Raw genomic sequence first — 18032 nt, forward strand, 5'->3', positions numbered from 1 at the left:
GAATAATCAAACAAACAAGATTCAATACACAAAGCAAAAAGCAAACAAAACCTTCCTCTTGATAGTCAACATTAATCTATTTGTGATATGAGTGAATAAAAATGTAACACATACATCCAAATGTATTATGAAAAAAGCGAATACATTCTCAATTCTTAACAAAAATGTCTTAGATATTATTCATTTCTGGGCTCCCTTATCTTCAAATTTCACTGTCCACTAATAGATTTCTAAACTTACTCTGGCACAACTTAGGTGTATGGAGTAGAGGGCGCGTGAGGTATAATATAAAGCTAAGAAGAAAAGAAACATTACAGACAGTACCACTCCTAGGGGTAAAAGGACTACTTTCTCTCTTTGCATTTTTCTGTCTATTTGCCTGTTTCTTTACTGCACTTCAGGCTCCTGGATTGTGGCCTGTTAATGGCCTTTTCCCCCACAGTGCCTGACACATAGAAGGCACTTAAATATTTGATGAATGAAAAAAGTGCAAGGCAGGGAAATCTAAAAGAACTTCAGATTAGCTACAAAAATTGTTCACTGACATTAAAAATGACAATTTCCCATGGTCAGCCAAATTAGTGTTATTCTCTAAATCTATAAAACCTGTGATATGTCTCAGGTGTACATGTTTCTTTCCTTCTCTAATAGAAGGGGAACAAGAATAAAAAGGGCAGTAAGAAGATGTGAAACTTCAGTGAAAAAGCTCCACCCAAAAAGAAGTCTGCTGCCTCTGGTAAGGTCAATATCCCAGGACAGGCTCCCTCTCCAGGGTCACTGGATGGAACCTGTTAGTGGGAGGTCATTCTGGCGAGTGTCACTGAGAAGTTCCCAACTATAGCCCTGGGTCAACGCCGGTGGCTGACCCTGTAAGCAGAACTGGCTCCACCAGGGGAGCCGTGAATTATAGGTGGAAATTTGAGGTGGCTGCAAGAGGTTGTGGACAGGTACAAAGGTACAGATGTAGAATTCAACTTACCACTCACTGCCCTTAAGTGTCAAAAACCCACCAACTAGATGAACTGTCTCAGGCTAACCAAGTTCATAGTTACCGACTGCATTAAAATTACCTCAAAGTATTTCTAGAACAAGACATAAATACGTATATTTTTTAAAAATCATTGAGAACTTAACCTATGCCCCTACCTTACCCTGAGCAAAATCACCTGTACTAAAGTGAAAAAACTTCTTTAAAATATATTTTTTTAAAATATATATTTACATAATATATTCAAATCCGGGGGGTTTCAGGGTTTAGCATCAGTATAAGACACAGATTGATAATATAGACTAGAGCCAGACTGCTGGACCTGAATTCCAAATCTGCCACTTGCCAGCTGTGTGATCTTGGGTCATTTGTTTAACTTCTCTGTACCTCCGTTTCTTCATCCAAATTGAGATACATAATTGTAATTTCTAATTCAAGAGCACTTACTTCATGGCAAGTGATCAATAAATTGGCTTCATATTTTTACACAAAAACTTGAAGATACTATGTATAGGGGCTTCAGGAAAGGAGAAAAATTTTAACAATCTGCCGTTATTACACAAGGATAGGACATACATATGGAACCAAGTTACAGACCCTGGGAGGGATACTGGTATCATTAACTGTTTGAAACTAAACAGAATGCTTGAACATCCACAGCTCTGGGGCAATATAAGCAATCGGGTAAGTGGTTCTGGTCCTGGTCCTCTAAACACGAAGTTATGGATCACCTTTTATTTCCGACGACAAGTGCACAAAGTAACTTGCCAACTAAGACTAATCTCCATAACATAAATCAATCAGGTGGACAGATCTGAATTACTAATTTGATCACCTGCATATATGAATTAATTTGGGGTTGATTTTCTTTACTCTCACTGCATTATTTAGTACATCCTATGTGAAGCATCTCCTAGCAAAGATACTTCTCATTTCCTTGGAGGGGCTCGTGAATCACACTGTAGGATACACACATGGCTTTAGAATTAATATTGTTATTAATGATAAATAATCCAACACTTCCTCAGTGTCTTCTAGGAGGTAAGGAACTGTGCTAGGTGTTATGGGGATCAACAATATATTGTAGACAGTGGTAATGTGAGATATATAATCACCCCCAAATCCTTTCTGGAAAGGACCAAGCCTATAAACCATAGAAAGATGCCAAGGGATGTTCACAGAGCACTGAGCATGAAATGCTGGTGCCAGGGCTCTTCAGTGTGATGCTATAGAAGCTTGGAGAGGATTCACCATTCCAGAAGAAATGGCAGGGAGGGACAGGCCTTGCTCCTTGCCTTATATAGGGCCTGGCATGACACACAAATAATGAGTAGAAAATAAATACACACGAGGAAAACACAGGGGCAATGGCAACAGCACTTAATTTCTTTCTAGAAGTCAGAGATCACTCTTCAGCAATGCTAGCTCAAAGTGAATTAAAACAGATCTATAACTGAGTGCACACTTTATGCCAGGCCTAGGATAAGTAGACACAGCTCCTGGGCTCCAGGAGCTCATGGCGCAACGAAAGAGACAAGCACATTAATGTGGAGGTGCAGTAACGGACACATGCATTGCATTATTCATGTGTTGATTCAACCATATGGAGGCCTATACCCTGCAAGCACCAGAAGTAGAGTGGTGACCAAAGAGGGACCTAGTCTCTCTCCGTGGGTATATGAATTAAGGCACAATCTAGATATAACAATCACACTAGTGAATCAATATTGTTAAACTGAGATAAACTATGTAAAGGAACGTGATTCCATGAGAGAGAAAAATGAAGGGATCTGGCCTAGACTTGCTGGATGGTCATGGAAAGGAAGACTGAACATGGAGAGTAATGGGAAGAAGATGTTAAGGCTAAGGTTCTGGTTTGTAGAAATGTATGGGTGATGGAGCCACTGCTTCTTGAACAAAGACCAAGCACGGAGGTCTAAGTTAATGTTTGAGTAGACAACTGAATCTTTGGTTTGGGAACTCAGAAAGCATGTCTGGGATGGACATCTAAAATTGGTCATCCTTGGCATATCAAAAGGTAATTCAAGTAACAGGTATACCCAGGGAAAAAATAAGGAAGGAAGAGAAATGACTAAGGGGCAGGATGTGTCAGGGAGAAATATTATGTAAATCTAGTGGTATGAACAAACTTTCATTCTACCTGTTTATACTTACAGTGTATTCCATAGTACCCTGGGGCTTCTGAACCACCATCTTCTTTTCTTTTTTATCATGTGTTTTGTTTTGATTGTCATCTGAAGAATAAAATGTATATAAGTGAATGATTTCATTTTCAGAAATTGAGGATAGGGTAATCTACAGTATATTAAAACCCACTTTTGAATTGACTTTGAAAAAAAAAAGATTAAAAGAAAAGTGGACTAAATGTACAAACAGACCAAACTCATAAAAACATATTGTTCATCCATGTGTACTTGAATAAATGATTAATGTTAACTGTGATCAAATAGTACAAATAACAATGAGGTTATGCTTTATAGTTATTCAAGTATTCGTTTAAATGATAATGTATAAAGACGAAGTTAAAGTAAAACTAGTACAGTCATGATATAAATGATGCATAATGATGTATAATGTAAATCAGTACAGCCCTTTTAGAAGGTGATTTGTTAATATGTAACAATAGCTATAAAAATGTTCATTCTTTGACTCAGTAATCTTTCCCTTATTTATCCTAAGGAAAAATTCAAAAGAAGAAAAATGCTATGCACAGCATATGGTTACTGCAGTATTATTTATAATAATGAAAACTTGTAAAGACCTACATGTTCAACAACATATTAAGTTGGACCACAGATTTTGCTATTTTTAAGGGTCAAACTGGTCAATCTGATAGTTTGGCAGCTGCATATGATTCAACCTAATTGTTATGATTAAATGCATCAACCCAGACACTGAAAACCAGAGAGACCTATATCAATGGATACAAATTAAGTGACAAAAAGTACAAAATTGAATTAACTATGAAAAGATGCTCTAACTTGTATGAGATCAGAAAAATGCAAATTAAGACGTAGCATCATTTTACATCTATTAGCGTGGCAAAAATCAGAAAGCTGGATAATTCTAGCGTTGGCAAAGATGCGAACTGCTACTAGCAATGTAAACTGGTACAGCCATCCCAGCAAATTAAGTATATATGTAGCCCGTATGAGTCAGCAAACTAACCCACAGATATACATCCTCTCCCAGGAGATATCATGAAGTAACCTGCTGGAGGGTACACCGAACAACAGTATCTGTGGCAGTGGGGAGCAGGAGGGTAAGCAAAATATATCTAATTACTGCCTAGAATCCCAGCGCAAAACAAGCCAGAAGTATACACTGCGACATGTTTACATCGAGAGAAACAGAATGAGAGGTACAGAATGGTATCATTATGTATATCTTAAAAAGCTGTCCACAAAACAACTACACTCATTTTTCAAGGCCACATCCAGACAAAAGCCTATACACACTGAACACAATAGAATGGAGTGGAGCGGGGAGAGAAACGGGAGTGGGGAGTGAGGATAAAAAGGAGCTCATGAATAAATAACGAAGGGCCCAGCTCTGACCAGTGATGACAAGCCACGCACTCTGAAGTGTGATTAACGCATCCCTCTACATCCGAGGTCCTACAACTCCCCACACCCACACGGAAACCAACAATATCATTTCAACTACACAACAAATGTGGGTGAACTGGATAAGAGCTGGAAGGTAACACAGAAATATGAAAATAGTTCATTCACATGGGATTTACTGCCTTTCAAGTATTTCCTTTACCTTATTTTAAATTAAGAACCAAGAAAAAAAATAGATGCTGCTATTAGTATCCTTTTCTAGTCATTTGTAGAACCAGAGACACCCTGAAAAATCCCTCTGCTGTAAAAAATGACCTCCCTTCTGTCAGGTGACCACATCTAAATTACTTCAGGAAGGTGAGCCTGTACTGACTGTGGTTTTCAGATCTCCAAATTCTGCAGATCAGGAGATTCCACAGAGCCTACTGAAAAATCCAATCACAGTATTCTACAACTCTTATCATCTACCTGGTGTTCATTCTTGTTAATATCTCAGCTCCACTCTCTGTCCCACACTCCTGCCCTTCTCTTTGTCACCATAAACAGCTGTCCCTTTAGGTTCTCGTGCTTTCAGCACAGTCTCTGCATGTCCTTCTGTAGGTGCTTCCTATTTCTAGAACCTAAGCTGCTGTTTCCCATCTGTGGCAGCTTCAGCCCATGCCCTTCCATAGGCTGTGCATAATCATCTCTGGTCCCAATGGGGGCACTGTTGTAAGCCACCAAATCATGAGAGTTTCCATACTGTTCAGCTGCCAAAGAAAGACAGGTGCTGGCTGAACTTTCAGGATAAACTTAACTATGTACACCTGAATTAGTACAAAAATTACTTTCCTTTGGCACAAGTAGGTAGGCCAGAAAAATGGCAATCACAGTAGTATTATTAAAAGAAAACAAAAACCCGCCGGAGTCTAAGATTTTGAAATACTTGAGGTAAAGATCGTAATGTACCCATCTTTGAGCATCCTGTGCCTTAATATGATACCCGTTATATATGCTTGCATGAACTTTCCAATATAGATCAATGAGCCTGACAAGTTTGATGGTGGGTAACATTTTCACTGATAGAGCATCACACCAGGAAAATCATCGGAACCAATCAAAGCCACGACCCGAACACTAAGTTTTACAGTTGACTGAATACAGAAAGCAGAGAAGTAACTGGCACATTCTAAGGACCCAATGTCTTCATATCAGTATAGCCCAAGGAAAGGCTTCATATTACTTCCTAAATATTTTCTTGCAGTAAGTTTTCAAGATGGCCGGCTGCGTGTCTCAATAAGCGAAGTCCTGGATACCTAGGACCCTGGATGGGTTCTGCAGCACATGGTCCACAAGGCACTGGGGAGAGCGGGGAAGAGACCCGAGCCTCCTTGGAAAGAGCTACTTTGCTGTGCTTGAGGAGGGGCTCCGCCTCCAGCACTTCAGGTGAGGACTCATGGCCATCCACAAGGATGGAATTATCTCTCAATGACACCTGACGCCTCTGCTTCAAGCTTTAGGCCTCCTCAGGCCCTTTACACCTATCCAAATTCGGATCCTTCCCCTGCTTACAAAAGCCTGAAGCAAACGATGTAAAAGTATCTACTGCCAGAGGAGAAAATTGGCCAGGTCATCCTCAGAAGCCATTCAGAACAAAGCAACTATACCTCCTCTTTGCCCCACCTTTGAAAAGTTTCAGAGCCAGTTTTTCCCACCCAGTAAGAATGTAACTGGGACAAAATTGACCAAAACCCTAGAAGAATGAAACATAAGCCCTTTTGCCTAACCTGTCTCGTTTCTCATAAATCCTGGAGGGGCTGAAACAGGGAACGGGGAGAACCCGTGTTGACCTCAGGTGGACCTGGTGCCCTGCCCACAGCCCTGCTTCCTCCTCCCTTCCCAGCCCACAGGAGGGCCAGGGGTGTCTGGAAAACAAGGCTCTTGCCTCCTGCATCTGAGGAGATGCTAGATATGTTTACAGAAAGACTCTTCTCTCTCCATGTGTTGGGGCTAAAAGAAGGTGATGTTCAGGAGAATGTCCAGGGCCTGAAAAGGCATAAAAGTCGGATGTAAAGGAATCCTTTCACTAGGTGATCTGTGAAGTCGTGGAGGTTACAACTGCCAAGAGAATATCCGAGGTTTGAGAACAGAACCTAAGGAAGGCTTAGATTTGGGGGGCGGGGGGGCGAAAAGAAGTGTGGCTGATTGGCGGGTGGGGAGGATTGAAAAGAGAGGAAAATGAGTGTAATGTCACAAAGGCATGGAAAAAAGTTAAAGCAAAGTAGTACTGACACTGTCAAATGTTACCCTGAGGATGAGAGATGGAAACCTGGAAACAGGTAACTGGGAGGTCACAGAGGTTCTGAGGTGAAAAGTGGAGGGATCTCAAGACAGATGGTGTTAACCCTATCAGTAAAGTTATTTGCTAAAATGTAAGGAGGTGAAGACAGAACTGGGGGTTTAAGGGGTTGTGACATTTGGAAGAGTTATTGTGGCAAAGATCAGGTTTTAATAAAATGAATACCGAAAGAAGCAACAAGAAGAAGCAGTAAGGGTTCCCCCAGGGGTGGATCTCAACATCAAGGTGACAGACCATGCAAGAAATAAGCAAATCCCCTGCTGTCATGGCCACCTCTGGGATTAGGACATGCAAGCAGGGCAGCAGGAGCTCGAGGAGTGGTAGGTGAGGGGCACCGAGACGGGGTTAGGAGAATGACATGATGTGTTAGCTTCCTATTGCTACTGTAAGACATTACCACAAATCTAGTGGCTCCAAATAAAAAATAGACACAAACGTACTCTTACAGTTCTGTATGTTCCAAGTCTGACGTGGGTCTCACCGGCCAAAATTCATGGCGTCAGCAGGCAGTTCTTTCCGGAGGCGATAGGGGAAGACCGGTTTCCTGGCCTGTTCATGTCAGAAGTAGCCCACTTTCCTCAACTCAAGGTCCCTCCCTCCATCTGCAAAGCCAGCAACACCAAGCCATGTGCTCTCATGCTGCCGTTTCTCTAGATCTTTCTCTTCTGCCACCTTCTTTCACTTTTCAGAACCCTCATGTTTATACTGGGCACCTGGATAATCCAGGATGTGCTCCTCCTTCAGGTCAGCTGATTAGCAACCTTAATTCCATCTACGACCTTAATTCGCCTTTGCTGTGTAACCTAATAGGTTTTGGACATTAGGACACGGATATCTTTTGGGGAGGGTGGGAGGGCACGAGGGCATTATTCTGCCTACCACAGGTGGAGAACAGGTTTATGGGAAAAGATAAAAGAGGTTCAGATCCAAAGAGGGGATTTTTGAGGATTCAAGTAGTGATCTCAGGTGTGAATGTGAGTGTGCTGGGGAGAAGGGGGATAGGGGAAGGTGGATGGCGGTGTTCAGGAATGCAGCTCTGGTTATATGTTTCAGTTCTGGAAAAATTCCAGCAAGAATGAGACAATGTCAATGTCACTGAAACCTGAGCATCTGGCTCCTGGCACAGACCACTGGGGACTGAGTGAAGTCAGGACAGTGGACATTATCCATTACTGTACTTGAAAACAGAAACAAAGAGATACCTGTGAATTCCCTGGATCTTGATTCCATAAGCTCTACATAGATAGAGGAAGGATAGAAAAGTCAGTGTGTAGCTTTGTTTTTTCTATTATCAACTATCTGAACAAGCACAAACAGAACGTTGAAAATTATCAGGTTTTCAAATTATATCAGAACCAATTTTTCTCTGGCCTTACATCTACCGGGTGTGTGTGCCCCTTCTTCCCTTACTCCTCTTGAACAATCAATTCTCTCCCTTCCTTCCATCTCTATCATAAGACCATCTGAGTAGGTACACGAAGCTGAAAGCACAGGACCCACTACACACTTGTCTGAAGAGGAAGGATGGTTTCCATGGCATCCAAAAGATGTGGATTCAGACAGCAACAACTGTCTATGTCTCTCTAGATCTAAGAAAAGGGTACCCTGATTTGTAAACAGGAAAATCTGTTTCCAATGACACACATAGCCCTAAACTGGGAACAGATGCATTTGGTTACGGCAATCTGATGATATTAATCAAAGTCAGGTCATGTGCCATTTCCCTTATGTCACCCAACATTTTTCTGATTATTATTTGGTTTTGGGGTCAAAACAAGCTGGGTTCACCAAGCAACCCTCATAGCTGTGCAATGTTAAACAAGTCACTTGAAATCTTTGTGCCTCCGTTTCCTTATCTGTAAAATGGAGACCTCACAATGTTGTTCAAAAGATTAAATGAGATAATGGGCACAGTGTTTATCTCAGAGCCTGGCACAGAGTAAGTGTTTAACAAATGCAATTAATAATACTGCAGTCAACATAAGTAAACAGCAATTTGAACAGAGTAGGGTGTTAAAAGAATTATACCATAAGCAAAAGGTTTCATTCCAGAAATACAGGAGTGATATAGCATTAATGTGACAGATGATTATAAATTGCTTAAAGGAAAAAAACCATATCTGATCACTCTGATACATGTCAAAAAATCATCTGATGAAATTAAACAGCCATTATTATATTTTTAAAAAGAATAAAATTTTTAAAAATCCAACCGTTAGAAAACTAAGAATAGGAGTGAATTTCCTTAACATGATGAAGAATGTTCAGTTGCTCTTTGATATTAATGAGAAATATGCTTCTGAAAAAGCAATGAAACCCTAAAGGTTGTATACCAAAAGCAATTTCCCCATAAGAACGAAAACTAAATGACTTCATGACATCACTTCCAGGACTGCAGTGCCTGGTTAGTTACCTAAATGCAGCCTGAACTAACACACTAGTGAGGCCGCCACCCCAGCCTTCCAGAAGATTCCAGGGTATGCAGTGGGAGGGATACCCACAGGCACTGCACAAGCTCCACCCATTCTTTTTATTCCTGTTGTTCTATGAAGACAAGTGCCTGAGAGCACTTCCAGCAAAGCTTTTAAGGCTTCTGGGCATAGTATCTCCCAGTCCACTAAATTACAACAAAGAGGCTAACCTAATGTGAGGCAAGGCTAAACCACAAGTACTCAAGGTCATAAAAATAAACTCTGTAGTGGAGATGAAAGCAGAAGCACTTCAAACATAAGGAGACAGCTTGGAAATCCCGAGGAGGAAGAGGGAACCCCTGCCCTTTACTGGAGGCCACCTTTTAGAGCCCTGAAAGGCAACATGTGTGCAGAATGGACTCCATGTGCCCACTTGTTCCCCAATGGTCTCTAGAATTAAGCACTATAAACACTATTCTAAATCCTCCTAAAGCATGCCTGAGTAAACAGATGAATTCTTATAGCAGAAACCAAAAGCAAATATAAAAAGTAAAACACTAACTAAAATAAATACAGGAATTCCTACTATCATAGTTTATACTCCACTTTGTTCTGGAATCTCTAGTCATAAAAAAGTTTTAAATACTGAAAAGAAAGAAATGAAAATTTGATTATTAGCAGATGAATTAATTATCTGCCTCAAAAGCCAACATCATAAAAACATCCAGAAATCATAAAACTGTTCAGTAAGGTGACCAGATGTAGCAATCTTTTATACTTGTGATAAAAACTATTTGGAAAAGTTCCAGCATAATGGTATCAAACAAGAAAATATCTAGGAATAAATACAGCAAGATAATGGCAAGAGATATATAAAAAAAGTTTTAAAGGTTCTCTGAAGTATATAAATGGAAGCTTGAATACAGGGTGGTGCATATAATGTTCCTAAATAGGAAACATCATTCTTGTGAATATTTCACTTTCTCTTCAAATTAATTTTTAAATTATATGCGATTTAGGTCAAAAATTAAAAAACATTTTGGAGAAGGGAAACATGTCAAACTGTTAACCAGGAATAAATATATAAGACTAGAAGCTAAATACATTAAGACTATCCAAAATTATTTTTGAAAGAGAAATGAGGGTAGGTATACTGTATTGTTGTTAAAACACACAATTATAAAGCCATAGCAATTAAAACATTGTGGTGAAATAACTAAAAATCAGAGCTGTATTGAAAGAATTTCATGTAAAATAAAGGAAACTTTATAAACCAGAAAAGGCTGGGTTTTCACATAAATGTCTAACTTATTGCTATAGAGGAGACTCTGGCATCAGGCAGACAGAACAAGTCCTTGAGTGCCCCTGGCTCACTGTGTTACCTTGAACAAGTGACTTTACTTAATGAAAGCAGTTTCCCAGGGAATGCCAACTGGACTCTCACAGAGAGTTCCTGTAGGGATTAGATAAGGCAATTCGATCAGGTAAAGCACTCCACAATGTGCGGAAAAAGGGCTCAGGAAACCTTACGGATTATTATTCAATGATGTTGGTGAACACGAACTAACATTTAGAGAAAAACCCAGATCACCCTCAAATCAGTGCAGAAGCATCAAAGATTTAATAGTAAAAAGTAAAGTCATAAATGTCTTTGAAGAAAATACAGGACTTGTCTTTTTAAAGAAGTCACATCTTCTCTATTACACACTTCTCTATGCACACTTCCCATATTATTGACCTGCCTCCGTCAAGAGTGCAATTAAAACATTCCATATGATTATTTAGGATTCTAAGGGTAACTTCTGGAATACCTGATCATAAACTGTTAACAATAAAAGTTTAAACAGCTGTGCCCTGAGGAGCCGTCCTCTCCCGAGCCTGGAGAGGGTGGGAACATGAGGAAGAACTCTGTACTCAGTGTAAACTCCATGTTTCATCCTCAGTCGACACAAAGGGAAACAGCTTGCGGTAGACTTTATTTTCCTTCCTTCAAGCACATCACAGGCACAACAGTCCTTGATTAAAATGAGTCACACTGAAGTAAAACCTAGACTGTAAGAAGGGCAGAGGAGTTGTCTATCACGGAACGTTTTACCTCAGAGCCCAATGCCACCCTCAGCTCTGAGCAAGCCCTCAACTGTCTGTAGAATGAATGGAAGGTAGCTATGCTCACCACTGTACCACCTATGCTGTACTGTGGAATGAATGAACTAGTCTCACGCTGACTCTGGGGAACCAGGTTATTTCAGTTGTTCTCTCAGCATTTGATTTCATTGTAAAACCAGTGAGTGCTCTGAATGTAACTACCTAGGTGACTAGGTCAAGTAGTGAAGCCCAGAGAGAACTTCCAACCTTATCATCACTCATTATAGCTCAGGGGAAAAGGTAATTCCATGTACAGTCAACTTTTTCTTCCTTACTAAGATACAACAATGCTCTTGAGGCAGTGGACAAGACACTAAAATGTGATTTAACTTTCGCCTTATTTTTCTCTCAGAGTTGATTCAGGAGAAGCAGAAAGATGGGGGAGGTTTCACTCGGGCTTTGGTACCAGAGACCTTGGCTTAAACCCTGCTTCATGCTGAGCTGTGGTGGGAGCTTCTGCAACTTTTTCAGCTTCTAGATTTCCTCATTTATAGAATAGGCTACTACTGCCTGCAGTAGATCGTGATAAGTAGACAGTTAAAGAATGAAATAAAGCATCTAGCCCCCAGGAGACACCCACCCAGAATCCCCACAGATTCCTTCTGCTCTCCCTCGTGTCTGGTGCTGCTTCTCCTCTCCTTCTCACCTTCCTTCCCACCCTCTGAAAAACTCTTTCAAAATGTCTTTTTTCTTTTTTATAAATGGATCAAGGGCTTAACTGAGTGAGTTTAAGCTTTAGGAGAAAATTTAGGAAACATGAAAACCAATTCTATATGAATCAAAACTATCTGTGGTCATTTTAAAATACAGTTGAATGAAAGAAGAAAATACCAATCACCCATTTCACCCCCATTCAGAGAGAAACAATGTTTGCATTCTGGTAAATATACTTCCAACAGCTCTCCTTCTTTTACACAAAGATGGAATTGTAGTCTATACACTATTGTCAACCTGCTTTTCTACTGTAACAATATTTTGTGAAAATTTCCCACGTCATTAACTGTTTTTCTTCATCATTAAAAAACGGTGGGACTTCCCTAGTGGTCCAGTGGTTAAGAATCTGCCTTCCAATGCGGGGGACGTGCTTTTGATCCCTCCTCGGGGAACTAAGATCCCACATGCCGCGTAGCAACTAAGCCTGCACACTCTGGAGCCCGTGCGCCACAACTAGAGAGCCCGCATGCCGCAACTAAGACTCGATGCAGCCAAATAAATAAATATTAATAAGTAAATAATTATTTTTTAAAAAATATATTGAAAACAAAAAAATGGTGCATAGTATTCCATTTAAAGTTATTTTAATTTTCCCACTATTTTAAACATGCAATGATAGTCGCTGTGGTCAAATCCACTACGCTCATGATCATTTCCTTAGGGTAAGCTTCTGCAAACAGAATTGTTGGGGAAAAGGGTGTGCAAAAGTAAAGCTCTTGATAAAAATGGCCAAACTGCCTTCCAAAAAGATCCGACCACATTCCTCCTATCAGTGTTTTCCCCTTGCACTCTCCCCAGTTCACTTCTAATTTGATTTTTCAAAATCACTCAAACTGAAAAATCACTAACCCTATTTAGTCTAATCTGTTGTCCTTCCCTTGGCCCCAACCACATCTGAGTGTTTCTCTAAAAGTGAGATTTCTCATAATACGAACGTGATATCACACGACGGACTGAGCAGGAAACAAGACTTGCAAGATGCAGACCACTATAGTCATAAGAGGAATAGACTCTCAGCTGGAACTAATACAGCAGGTTTTGTCAAACACAGCTGCTGCACTAAGTGACTAGAATGGATTACAATATACTGCATTAACGGGAGGGCTGGAGCTGTGAGGCAAAGGAAGGAGGTTCCCTTGAGCGAAACCCAGCCAATTAGCAGGGCCTGGGGGCTGTGGGAATGGGGAGACGTTGGTCAGAGTACAAACATCCAGCGATAAGATGAATAGGTTCTGAGGATCTAATGAACAGCATGGTGATCATAGTTAAATACTGTATGCTATACTTACAAGTTGTTAAGAGAGCACTTCTTACATGTTCTTACCACATAAAAGAAATGGTAATTATGTGACCAGATGAAGGTATTAGTGAATGCTAGGGTGGTAATCATTTTGCAATATATCCATGTATCAAATTAACACATTGTATACATTAACCTTACACAATTTTATGTCAATTATATCTCAGTAAAGCTGGAAAAAAGAATTATGATGCCTTTTTATATTCCTACTTATAGTCATGTTTACAGTCATTATTATGTATTTTTAATTTTATGTTTTATTAGTTGCAATGCTGACCACCAATTCTTTTATAAAATGACTTTTTCAGGACTTCCCTGGTTAAGAATGAGCTTGCCAATGCAGGGGACATGGGTTCCATCCCTGGTCCGGGAAGAACCCACATGCCTCGGAGCAACTAAGCCCGTGCGCCACGACTACTGAGCCTGTGCTCTAGAGCCCACGCGCCGCAACTGCTGAAGCCCGCGCACTCTAGGGCCCACATGTCGCAAATACTGAGCCTGCATGCTGCAACTACTGAAGCCCATGCACCTAGAGCCGCAATCCACAAGATAAGCCACCACAATGAGAAGCCCTCGCACCGCAATGAAGAGTAGCCCCTGCTCGCCACAACTAGAGAAAGCCCGCACGCAGCAAGAAGACCCAACACAGCCAAAAATAAAAAATAAATAAATAAATAAAAATGACTTTTTCATTCTTGAGGACTACATTTTGACATGTGTCTCAGAAAAAAACATCACTCCCTCTCAGTAACTTTATTTTAAGAAAGGTATGATACAAAAGGTATGTTTCCTGAAACCTTAGTATGTCTGAGGATGTCCTGTTGTCTTTGAGTCTGAAAAACAACTTTTACTTCACAATTCTGAAGGAGATTTAATTCCTCTGGTGTTCACTGCTGTGGAGAAGTCTGTGCCTCTCTTCTCTGCTCCTTTGTAGGGAACATTTTGTTAAGTTTTTTGTGGTTTTTTTTTTTTTTTTGCCTGTTTGTTTTTACCATTTATCCATAACCTGTAAACATTTGCCACATTTAAGTGCAGAGTTTTCCCCTTAATTTTGCTTAAATATGATGAGCTATTTGATTTCAAAAGTCAGATACGAGTTTCAGCTCATGAAAGCATTCTTCTTATCTTACACTGTGTCTGATTACTGCTTCCATTCCCATTGTTCTGACCTCCTCACCAAGAACACCTTTGATTCCTAGGCCCTTCACTTATGCCTCCCATATCTGTCATCTTCTCTCTTAACGCTTGCATTCTTTCTGTGATGATCCTTTGCATTCTGGGGGCACTTGTCAGATTGGACCTGTTCACCACCTAGGCTTTCACGGTATGACTTCACTTTAAACATTAGTCTGACTTCCTTGATGGCCCCAAGAAGCACAAGCCTAATTATTTCCATCCTAATAATTTCAATTTATTTTATACCCAAGTCTCTGAAGTCTTTATACACTGCTTGATTAAAAAAAAATGAATAAGGTTCTTGATATTCTCTTTCCACATCAAAGTCCATTTTAATCCTTTAATTTGAGCTCTAAAGCACTAGAATGATCATTACTTTTGAACAGAAGAGTCATGCTATTGTATGTTTGTGGTTTGACCTACTTTTATGTTTAGGAATTAATTTATCAGAATAGCACATCTTTGGCTTTCTGAACTTGCTAAGTGAAACAAAGATAAGCAACAGATAGGAAATCTTCACACACGTGTTTAAAAAATACCCTAAGAAAAAGTAATCTGTATGAGGAAAAGTGTCAGAGTTGCCATCATGAGAAGTAATTCAATAGTTGGTTACTTTCATCCTGTAGCAAACCCCAAAAATGTTTAACGAAGGAAAAGTGGAGAATTTCATTTATTTTACTCTTGTTAAGTTCCTTTTGAACTCAGGAGGGAAAACTATGATGTGAAATGACTTAGACATTGCAGATTTATTACTGAAAAGCTAAATTCATTCTTTACACTACAGAGGTTTTCTCTCTAAATAAATCTTTATTGCAATAACCACAAAACTGACCAAACTCTTACCTAAGTGCTTTCTGTTTGTTAAAATAACCTCCCAATTCTCTTACAATATCTACTTTACTACCCAGGATTCTTAGTATTAACCTTTTATATTAAAACACTACAAAAACATAGTGACATATTTTATCCCAATTTAGGCTTGCCTCCCGTATTTATAACATTTCTCTATCTCTTTCAGGTCTTACATCTAGATATCTGTGTTTCAGTTAAAGAACTTCCCACTGAGACATTATCCACATTTGTAAAATTCCCATTCCTATCTTCTCCACTTCCATAGAAGCAAAGATGTATACTATTCTAAGATTAAGGAATAATGTATTCCTTTAATGTAAGAGAATTTTGAGATATAATTCATGCAACTTAATATATTTTGATACTGTAATATGGACCAAACATCTTTTGAAACATATGTAAACATTCCTACTACTTGTGTCAAACTTAACTATAACTTAATAGCTAATTTTGAAAAATACATTAACATTGTTAAAATATAAAATTATAAAAATATATTATCAAACAATTCCTTAAGGGTTTATATAAATAAATAGAATAAGTGAATAAGGAGCCCTATATATCAGTAAATACAAGTGCAAGCATAGAAGGGTTGAGTTCACTTATGTTAGAAGTTTTCGTGTGGAACGTGTGCCCCGTGCTACACTAGGTGCTAGGTCTAGATTTATCTGATGCCATCTGCCTCGATGTAATTAATCCACTTCCTTTCTCCTACTTCCCTTCTCAAAAACAAAACACTTTTTGAATTGGCACCATTTTGTTACAAGGCAATTCTAGTGACTCAGTCTTTCCATAACATCTTTTATCAGTATCTTAGCTGTAGTGTTTTTCGAAGTGGTAGGAGAGAGTAATGAATTACTACCCAAGGCTTACATGAGGCACAGATAAATCTAATTTAATAAGTAAAAAACATTATTTTGTCAAAATATGCTTCCTTAAATCAGGTAGGTAATGTTATAGATGTGGAAATAGATACCTACAGAAAGTAATCATTTTCTTTTATATTGATGATAGAACTTTACATTTATCTAATGTTCTTTTTCTAAAGCCCTTGGGTTTGCTCTATTACATTATTCAGTTCTCTATAATGTTCTGATTAATATTAAAAATAAATTTAAACTGTGTAATGTGCAAAAACATAAAGAAAACAAAACTCCTTTGCAATTTCTGTACCCAGAGAAAACAATAATCAACATATTGTTATGGATCCTTCCAGTTTGTTTTTCTATAAGTTATCATTTGTCATCCATTAACTTTTTATTTATTTATTTATTTTTGGCTGCGTTGGGTCTTTGTTGCTGTGCGCGGGCTTTCTCTAGCTGCGGCGAGCATGGGCTACTCTTCGTTGCGGTGCATGGGCTCTAGGAGCGTGGGCTTCAGTACTTGTGGCTCACGGGCTCAGTAACTGTGGCTCGCGGGCTCTAGAGCACAGGCTCAGTAGTTGTGGTGCATAGGCTTATTTGCCCCGAGGCATGTGGGATCTTCCCAGACCAGGGCTTGAACACGTCCCCTGTATCAGCAGGCGGATTCTTTACCACTGCGCCACCAGGGAAGTCCCTCCATTAACTTTTTGTTTTGACTTTCTGTGCGTTCCCTGGATTACTTCTTTTACACATATTTACCTCACACCTTTAAGAAGCAATTTCCAGGCCTTTCACCTACAATCCAGGTCCCTCTAGACAAATCCATTTGGTACCTCTAAAATACCTCCAAACACAAATTTATTATTTTCCTTCTTTCTTCTTGAGTTTTCCAGTTTGTCAGTTCTTGACTCTGTTCTTTTTCTCCCTGACACACTACATTGGTCACCAAATACTGCTGTTTCTATGAGCAAATCTCTCCTTAGGGTGCTGTTTCTCTTCTGCCCCAGTCTCCAACCTGCCTTCAGGCTCACTTCCACCCATTGTCCTTAGATTTATCCTCTTAAAACAGACAGTTAATGGAGTTCCCCCAGCAGCTTCCCACTGATACAGGATAAAGTCCAAATCCTTAATGTGGCTGACAAGATCCTCCCATTTTAGCATCTCTCCTCCCCAGACTAGAGCCACCAAAAGAACTTGGACTAGAATTACTTTTGACTTGAGGTCTAATACTCCACCTAGTGGTACGGGACAACATTCTGGGATGGGAATCTAGGAAATATGCCACATCAGCCCTATGAGATCAAGCAAACCTGCCAACACAGCTGTCTGTCAGCTAGAGTCAGATGCGAAAAGGGACAAGGAACCCTGGCACTCAATGGCCCACCTAGTAGTTTTCTCTAAGCACTGGATTCTCCTAAGAAAATGCCTCAAACCTCCAAACCATTGTTATCATTGCCATTCTTGAGAGAAAATGAAAAGCTACAATGGCATCTCTTTACTTAACTGTCACCAAATAAAATCACAGGATAATTCTGACTCAACTATTGTAATGTTGCCTACATACTTCCAGAATTTTCATGAAACTCAGACAAATCACAGTATTCGTTCATCTATGTACGTCATCCATTCAATGCACATTTAAAGAGCACCTGTAATGC

General features: G+C 39.6%; 1 protein-coding gene and 1 long non-coding RNA gene across 12 annotated transcripts in view; one reads left to right on the top strand and one right to left on the bottom strand.

Annotated features, from left to right (window-relative positions):
• The window catches only part of NCOA7 (nuclear receptor coactivator 7), a 154524-nt gene that overhangs the window by 57986 nt on the left and 78506 nt on the right, over positions 1-18032 (bottom strand). For all 11 annotated transcript variants that reach the window (XM_082474556.1, XM_082474557.1, XM_082474555.1 and 8 more), the window contains one exon: positions 3164-3243. In XM_082474556.1, coding sequence (XP_082330682.1) covers positions 3164-3243 — 80 coding nt within the window. The remainder of the gene's footprint in view (positions 1-3163; positions 3244-18032) is intronic.
• On the top strand, positions 5-16866 carry LOC309666948. Its single transcript, XR_014267407.1, has 3 exons — positions 5-736; positions 5819-6000; positions 13792-16866. It is a non-coding gene; the product is annotated as an uncharacterized lncRNA (long non-coding RNA).

This window comes from Balaenoptera physalus (assembly GCF_965194825.1).
Source record: "Balaenoptera physalus genome assembly, chromosome: 9".
Classification (NCBI taxonomy): domain Eukaryota; kingdom Metazoa; phylum Chordata; class Mammalia; order Artiodactyla; family Balaenopteridae; genus Balaenoptera; species Balaenoptera physalus.